Here is an 8,726-nt window from a genome sequence, read left to right as displayed (position 1 = left end):
ACAGTGCAACAATGCTACAATGCAACAGTGCAACAATGCTACAATGAAACAGTGCAACAGTGCTACAATGCAACAGTGCTACAATGCAACAGTGCAACAATGGTACAGTGCTACAGTGCTACAGTGAAACAATGCAACAGTGCTACAGTGCACCAATGCTACAGTGCAACAATGCTACAATGCAACAGTGCAACAGTGCTACAGTGCTATACAGTGAAACAATGCAACAATGCAACAGTGCTACAATGCAACAGTGCTACAGTGAAACAATGCAACAATGCTACAGTGCAACCATGCAACAGTGCAACAGTGCTACAGTATGGAACGCCAAATGCGACAAAATTATTCCGTGATGATGATAATAGCTCTATGGAATGATGATGAGTGATAACGATATTCATAGCCTAAGGGTAGGAGTGGCAACAGATGTAATTGAATGGGCGTGTTCAAATTAAAATGGAGCCAGCAGACATTGACCTCAACCTTAGCCTCAATCCTCTCTTTGAACATATAGAGTCTGTTCTACTGGATGTCATTCGTATTAGATCGCAAGATGAGGAGAATGGGGAAGAAAATCTATTAGAAGGAATCCTGCACAATCTTTATGATATTCTAGATATCTTGGTGACCCTTGAAGCTACATGATAAGCGAGGTTGATGTTCACCTGGAGGAATTTATTGATGTTTTATTACCTCTTGCTCACATCATGGAGGAACATGTCACGCGTACTAATTCGAGGTATTGGAGACTGGGTAGACCCAGAGTAAAAATAGATGAAGTTCAACTCGAATTCCTAATTGAAAGTAGCTTTAGAGTATCTGACATTGCAGCAATGTTTGGATGTTCAAAACGGACAATAGAAAGAAGGATAAATTACCTGGGGCTCAATCGATATTCATGTATATCAGAGAATGACTTAGACAGTCGTGTCAGGGAAATTATACAAATGCATCCTAACTGTGGTGAAAAATCTGTGACCGGTCGATTAAGAAGCTATGGAATAAGAGTGCAGAGGCAAAGAATACGTGATTCTCTTGAAAGAGTTGATCCTGATGGTGTAGTTAATTGTATGAGGCGGGTGCTGCACAGGAGGAGTTACACAGTACGTTCCCCTAACTCACTTTGGCACCTAGATGGCTATCATAAACTGATTAGGTGGAAATTCGTGATACATGGAGCTATCGATGGGTTTAGCCGGTTAATTATGTTTCTAAAAGTCTCAAACAACAATCGTGCCAGTTCTGTTCTCTCAGGATTTATGGAAGCTCTTCAAGAATATGGCCTTCCTTCTCGGATTAGAACTGACAGAGGGGGAGAAAATGTTCAAGTCTCCGAGTACATGCTTCGCCATCCTGACAGGGGTCCTGGTAGAGGTAGTGTGATAGCAGGTCGTAGCATACACAACCAAAGAATAGAAAGGCTTTGGCGAGATCTGTACTCTGGATGCATATCGTTTTTTTATAACTTCTTTTACTTTCTTGAAGATGCAGGATTACTTAATATTAATGATCCTTTAGATCTGTACACACTACACTTGGTTATGCTTCCAGTTATCCAACACCAGTTGGATTTATTTCGTGAAGGTTGGGCAAACCATTCACTGAGGATGGAAAACAATAAAACACCACTCCAACTTTGGACAACTGGTTTTGTGAACTGTGATTTAAATAATAGAGAAGTGACTGGCTTAGAGTCTGATGTAAGCAATGTAGTGTGTAATTTATAGGGAAGGTATTACACCTTAGGCATTAAAGCATTTGGATGTGCTAATATTCTAATAATTTTTTGACATAATTATTATTAAAATGCAAAAATCAAATTACATGTCGATTTTAATTTTTCTTTTGTTGTACATTGCACATATAATCTTATATTTATTTCCTCTATAACAGGTATTTCATGGGCAGCATGAAGCAGTGGCTGATAGAAACAACGATACAGTTATAGTTGATGAGCTACCGCAGTATCTTAGCCAGAGAGATTATGAGTGGCTTCAATTGCAGCTCAATAGCACAGATGGGTTCTCTCAAGAAGTTCTGCTTTGTAACTATGTCATTGCAACTGCTTACATACATAATAACTGTGATTTGTAACATCTTGTATTATTACCAAGTATCAAAAGTGATTAACTCTTGCAAACAATAGGGAAAGTGATAATACAATAGGGAAAGTGATAATACAATAGGGGGAGTGATACATGAGTTTTAATAATGTTTAATTGAGTCCTGAGCTTTATAGCCTTCCAAAAAGAGGACTACCTTTAACGGCCATATGAAAAGAATCGACAAAGCTCTCCAAATTGTTATGACTGGTAGGTAGCCTGAGTGTGAGATCACAAGTACTGGCTATGGGTACAGTGTCAGAAGTATATAGAAAATCAATCTTGGGTTGTGTGTCAAATCCTTGAGGTGGCACATTGTCTGTACCAGTAAAAAAAAACCAAAACATCTGAGATTGTACAATCAATACACTGACCACAATCGTCTAATAAGGTAAATTCAGAGTAAAAAGCACAATAGCTATAACTACCTTCACACATATCCAAAAAATTGCAAAAAAACCTCCAGGATTGCTTTTCAATGGGTTCAAGAGAGTCAACTTCTAAGCCACATTCAAATTTAAATAATGATTTTAATTCCTCTAAAAACTAAAAATAAAAAAAGAATGAAAAAAAATCCTAACCAGCTGTCAGTTTCTTTTTAATGAGAACAAACATGTGCTTTAACACAGAGGGTGACTCCCGAACAAAATCAAGTACTCCAGTGACACATAACCCCTCAATAAATTGATCCATTTCAGATTTGACTTTTAGAAAACAATGGTAGGCTACCAAAATGGATTGGATGTTATCCTTGTTATCTAAGCCCAGATTCAACACAGGCTTAGTATAGCCAGTGGCATATAAAAATTCAGTGGCCTCATCAACTTGAAACACTGCTTGAATGTCGTCTTTTGAGTCTGCCGTATCTAGCTGTAAATGTAATAATAAATTGATAAAGGTCTAATTATTATTTAATTACTTTATCCAAAATGTACTTCAAAATTCCATAAGGGATACAATCTCTGTCAATATCAATAGTACACGATACAGCTCCAGTAACAAAATATTCATATACCAAGTGATGAAAATACGGAAACCCATTACCTCCCTGAGTCACTGACATGCCACAGTATTGGCCCAGTGCAAAAAGAACTCTATTCTAAAAATGAAAATTAGTTTAAGAAATCACATTTAGTCAGGGGTCATACAATATTTGCTAAAACAGTTGTAGGTGTTTGATACATACCTGAACAGCTAAAGCATTGGTGGTAAAAAATTTACCAAAATCCCCAATCAGATACTTAGTAGCTTCTGTAGAAACCAAGTGAAAGAATTCTCGTTTTGGTCCGCCCAAATCAATTGCATGTTCAAGTGCAAACTTTACCTATGCAATTTGACAAAACAATAACATAAATGAGTAACAGGCAGAAAACAGTAGTGCCTAGTCCTTTCCTATGCAAAAAGTGGTTGAGGCCAAAAAGCATACAATAAAAACTTTGCACTTCCCATGGCAAATCCATTTTAAAACACCAATCAATATGATATGATACATGATTAACGTGCTGACCTTAAGCAATTTCTTAGGAGAAAAATCCTCTTTTTTGCACTCAACCAAGGCATCTTCCAGTACATAGTCTCTCCGGACATCAATTCTAACAACTCCATCCAAAGCTAAATATAAAGTTGCAATGATCCCCTTCAAGGTCTTTGGACTATTATGAAAAGTATAAGCCAAAGTAACATAATTTTCTTTTACCGATGCTTAACTGTAGGAGGAGGAAGTGGAGGGATACTATCATTATCTGATTGATCTGAATCTGATCTGAATTCATCAAAAACTTCTTCATGGGCATAGTAATGTGAAGGTCCTGCATCATCATCATTACTACATTAACAAAAACTACCGTATAGCGGGAAATTTTGGAGGGAATTAAATTTGGCGAATTTGGCGTTTTGATAGCCATTCGCCAAAATTAAACCTGCCATTTTGAGCCATTATACGCATGCTCAATGCACGTGGCCACCAATTCGCCAAATTAAAATCCGCCAATCACCAAAATTTAGCAATTCGCCAAATTTTAGTCCCTCCAAAATTTTCCGCTATACGGTATCAGCATTTTGAGGAGTAATGCTTATACTTACAAGTCCATATTAATGGTGTTATTAATCGTTCCTTCGACCACACCATCACTACTACTTTGTGGTTTACCATTAGATACCCTGAAAAACAATAAAGGCAAAACAGTAGTACAAGTTGCTTACTCAGTGCATGTTACTAGGTGATCCTTTATCAAACTTATAGAAAATGATTTACCACATTTTAGACAATCTTCTGTCAGCTACAATAGGAATAAAAAGTACTACTTAATATTATTACACTAACCTCATCATCAAGGGAATCAATATTATCAAGAGGTAAATCGCACTGTAATGGTCGAATGAACGTTTTGGCAGACCCAGCAAGTGTCTTTAAATTGGAAGGTGAAGACAGAACTGTTGAAGGGAGAATTTCAAGCTTACGGGAGTTTGGCAAACATTTTTAAAAAATGAAACCACCACCATTCCTGAGCGGAGGAAAAGCACTATACAATATTTCTTTAAATTCGTCTCTTGTGATTTCTAAATCAGTGAATTCAATCACTTTTTCTCCAAGACCAGCCTTCATCAAACGGTGCTTTTCATCAATATTATTGTAACTAATACTCTGGTCCATGTTTGACAAGCACACAAAATTGTGCTTCCAAACAGGTCGTTTCTTGACACTAGTACAACTAGATGGCTGTAGAGACCTTTTCTCTCTCCTATGCCCCAATGATCCTCCTCCACTACATCTTGCTCTCCTTAAATTTTGAAGAGCATGTGAAGCAGCAGCTAGTACTATAATACAGAATAAAAACACATGTCTAAAATATTGACACCTTTCAATACCATTAACAAAAGACACAAATAAGCAAATAGTGTTACATGTCAAAAAAGGTTAGGGGTTGATCATTTTTTTAAATTGATAGCAAACACGCACACATAAAAGGCACATTAGGCCACATTAACTTGATTCTTAATTTCCCATTTCCCACCCGCATGCATACCACTATTAATTATTGTTTACATAAATTAGCACCCAACTGAGTTTATAATACCGGTAATAATAAAACATCATAATAATAGTATTCTATAACAATTAATTACATTGCCTGCCCACCCAAGCCTACTCAGTACTAGTAGTATACTCACAAGAAACAGACTATGAACCTAATTGCAACTGACTTAAAATACATCTAATATGAAACTCACGTGGGTCTCTAGGTCTAGCGGGCCGTATCGGTCCTGTTGGAGCAGGAAGTAGAGGCCGAGGTGGAGGTGGACCCGTGTCTTCGCTGTCGGCGCCGGGGGAAGAGACTAATGCACTTCCAACTGGCCCTGAATCCAGCAGCTCCATTACCCTGGAAAGGGCGCTCCTCAGGTCCTGGCTAGGCTGGCTATCACGCTGAGTCATTAGCAAACTCAAAAATACTTGTTTGCTCTGTCAGCACACACGCGTGACAACTGCATGACCTCCAATGAGCATGCGCATTAGCACTTGGCGCGAGGTCACAAACTCTGCAAAGATAATCTTCATGAAAAATAGCATATCCAAACGCTGACTACCAATTCAAAAATAGTTGTGGTGTCAAGTAATAATAATATCTAAAAAAACTTAGAGCTAAAAAGTAAAAAAATTGGTTAAAGAGCTTCCCAAAAAAGGCATGACCATGGCATGATTTTGTTATTTTTTTCTATTTTAATTGCAAAAAATATTTTCAATGTAATAATATGCTACTGAGTATGAAATGCAGGCATGACATATGAAGCAGTTCATGAGACAAAGTCCTTTCACTTGATCCAGGGATGAGAATTAGCAATACAGAAGTTGCATAATGATAAATAATTTTAAAAGTAAGTTAGCAGGGCAATTTTGATTGTTACCTGGGATCAATAGGCAGGCATACACAGTTACTTGTTATGAAAAATGAAAGTACTAAATTTGAACTAATAGCTACAGAGATAATCAGCTAAACATACTTTATGCATACTTAATAAGGGGGTGGGGCTGAAGGTTTTTAGCTGAAAACTCCAAGGTTTTACATCACAAGTCCCAAAAACTGCAATGATGTGCTTGATACAAAAATTAGCTAGTGCTACAGCAAGGCTGAAAGTTAAATGCAATGGTCCAGAAAAATTGTCTCAATATAGCTGATTTGCTTTTCAAGCCCTGTAAATCAATAAATGGTTACATTATGTCTGAAACAATGTTTTAGTCAAAATAGCTAAAATATAAAATTTGGTTGCAACAACCTTTCAACCTTGCTGTAGCACTAGCTAATTTTTGTATCAAGCACATCATTGCAGTTTTTGGGACTTGTGATGTAAAACCTTGGAGTTTTTAGCTAAAAACCTTCATCCCCACCCCCTCATTAAGCATGCATAAAGCATATTTAGCTGATTATATCTGTAGTTGTTGGTTCAAATTTAGCATTTTTATTTCTTATAATAAATAATTGTGCATGCCTACCTACTGATCCCAGGCAACAATCAGATTTGCCCTGCTAACTAAGTTAAAAAATAATTTATCATTATGCAACTTCTGTATTGCTAATTCTCATCCCTGGATCAAGTGAAAGGGCCTTGTCTCATGAACTGCTTCATATGTCATGCCTGCACTTCATAGTAGTAGCATATTATTATTGAAATATATTTTTTGCAATTAAAAACTGGAAAAAAATAACAAAACAATGCATGGTCATGCATGCATAGTCCTGTGCTCTTGATACTTGAATTATACTATAATCATACAGAGAAACATAAAATGGGAAAATATATAATTGAATTTACTTGAATGAAATACTTTATATCAGTAAGAGACAGAGACACTAAAAAGATAATGAAAAAGAAAGAGCAATAAGAGGGAGGTGCATAGCAGTGAATTGTAATGGTAAATCAAATTAACTTGAACAGCAATGGTAACTGTAATGCTATTCAGTGTGTAATGGCAATTACTTCATTTCATATACATGTACATGTAGATAAATCAGTGACATACATGTGGGCCTGTGTGTGCATGGCATACATTTTCGATATGCATCAAATGTCAAATATTATTGCACAACACTATTAAGTAATCAACTACATCACTGGTACATACACAATAGAGAAGAGAGGAACATTAACAAGGAGCAATGAAGTGGAGACAAAGCTTAAAAGACATAGACAGAGACTTGGTACATCAGGTGTTAAAGGGAGAGAAGAAGAAAGAAAATAATAGAGATATAGAGCAATATAAATGATGCACAGCCTAAGAACATGTACATTTTTAGTGGAAGAGAGAGGGATTAAAAGGGGAAGAGAGAGAGAGTGTGTGTGTGTATGATGAGGAGACTATTATATGTACAAAATCGCTAGAAGAGAAGTTTCCTTTTTTATTATTTTTTTCTGATACATGTTCTTATGTTGCATTAAAAGTTTGAGCTGATTTTGATCAAAATTAATTTTTTATGAATTTTTAATTGGTTCCAAATGTCATGTACATAATGATACCTCATCCTCTCACTCAATGTGTTTGTCACTCACTCACAGTCATGGTACTACAATACACAATAATACACTGCGTACATGTACAATGAAAAATGCTGTTTATTTAGCTCACTTAGCATGGGAATCTTGGATATGTAACATAAAGAGGGCTGGGGACATAATGAAAGAGCTCAAAGGTTAATGAGATTGAGACATAAAAGCTGCAACAGTAATAATAGTAATAATCATGACATGCTTTAAAGTACGGTAATTGTAATAATAGATAGTTTAAAAAAGAAGTGTTTTAAAAGGACCACAAATGTGATACAATGATGTAATGATTAATACCAATGTTTTAGCCATAATAGTACATGTAGTAGTTGCATTTGCATACATGTATGCTGTAAGACACCCACACATAGCTAATGCTTGATTTCTCAGGATGAAAATTCAAATTATTGGTAATTAATCACACCAAAAATTGTTGCACATTAAGGTTTCGTAAACAGCATACTTACATAATTATAAATGTAAGGTTTAATTGGCAAGTGAAGGGGCAGGGCAAGACTAAATTAGTGTGCATCAGCTACATGGTTACACTAATCTTTATAGCAGAAAATGGAAATACACAAGTAACACACCCCAGCATTAATATGTAATGCAAGTTATTGTCAAAAAGCAAAGTTCATGCAAAAACAATACATGCAATCGTGTCAATAAACCCTGCACACTAAAGATACTGTAGAACTTCAACATACTTACAAATAGTGGCTGTGTCAGGGTCTGGTAAGCCAAAGAAACTAACAGAGGTCCAGGAGAGACATCACTAGCCATTAGGGAGAGATTGTTACCATCCCGTAAACTATCCGTCAACGGACATTTACAGGCTTCGCCTGTATACTATACTGGGGCTTCGCCCCAGTATATTATCTTATAACAATATAGAAATTAAGTATAGATACGACAATCAGTGGGGTTGAGGCAGCAGGATCGTGGTGGCTCAGTGGGGAAGGCGTGGGGCAGAATGTGGACGTGGTACTGGTTCGAATCCAGCTCAGGGCAGGGCAAATTTGCTTTTCTTTTTTTTTTACTTTCAAAAATTTAACTTTTTACCTTTTCTACTTAGCCTTCTCCCCT

General features: G+C 36.6%; 2 protein-coding genes and 1 long non-coding RNA gene across 4 annotated transcripts; 1 reads left to right on the top strand and 2 right to left on the bottom strand.

The window, feature by feature from the left end:
* The first annotated feature begins 425 nt into the window (after positions 1-425).
* LOC109586726 (uncharacterized) lies at positions 426-2,129 on the top strand. The gene is made up of 2 exons (XM_020002931.1): positions 426-1,700; positions 1,894-2,129. Exons 1-2 carry the CDS (start codon positions 642-644, stop codon positions 2,092-2,094), a joined length of 1,260 nt encoding a protein of 419 aa, XP_019858490.1. The 5' UTR covers positions 426-641; the 3' UTR covers positions 2,095-2,129.
* Positions 2,083-5,758, bottom strand: LOC109586727 (uncharacterized). Of its 2 annotated transcripts, none has more exons than XM_020002932.1 (10): positions 5,334-5,758; positions 4,426-4,919; positions 4,305-4,381; positions 4,185-4,262; positions 3,799-3,927; positions 3,610-3,754; positions 3,289-3,426; positions 3,022-3,201; positions 2,684-2,972; positions 2,083-2,641 (listed from the first exon to the last, which is right to left on the bottom strand). In XM_020002932.1, exons 4-10 carry the CDS (start codon positions 4,190-4,192, stop codon positions 2,397-2,399), a joined length of 1,134 nt encoding a protein of 377 aa, XP_019858491.1. In that variant the 5' UTR covers positions 4,193-4,262; positions 4,305-4,381; positions 4,426-4,919; positions 5,334-5,758; the 3' UTR covers positions 2,083-2,396. The 2 variants fall into 2 exon arrangements, with proteins under 2 accessions (XP_019858491.1, XP_019858492.1); XM_020002933.1 differs by having other exon boundaries at positions 2,083-2,485; positions 2,531-2,641; positions 4,426-5,757.
* A 1,038-nt stretch (positions 5,759-6,796) lies between these two features.
* LOC109586725 (uncharacterized) lies at positions 6,797-8,720 on the bottom strand. The gene is made up of 3 exons (XR_002187207.1): positions 8,352-8,720; positions 6,912-6,949; positions 6,797-6,860 (listed from the first exon to the last, which is right to left on the bottom strand). It is a non-coding gene; the product is annotated as an uncharacterized LOC109586725 (long non-coding RNA).
* Positions 8,721-8,726: the final 6 nt, after the last annotated feature.

This window comes from Amphimedon queenslandica, unplaced genomic scaffold (genome assembly GCF_000090795.2).
Source record: "Amphimedon queenslandica unplaced genomic scaffold, v1.1 AMPQUscaffold_12798, whole genome shotgun sequence".
NCBI classification, from domain to species: domain Eukaryota; kingdom Metazoa; phylum Porifera; class Demospongiae; order Haplosclerida; family Niphatidae; genus Amphimedon; species Amphimedon queenslandica.
The sequence above is the reverse complement of the archived record's forward strand: the minus strand, read 5'-3'. Positions and strand labels throughout refer to the sequence as shown.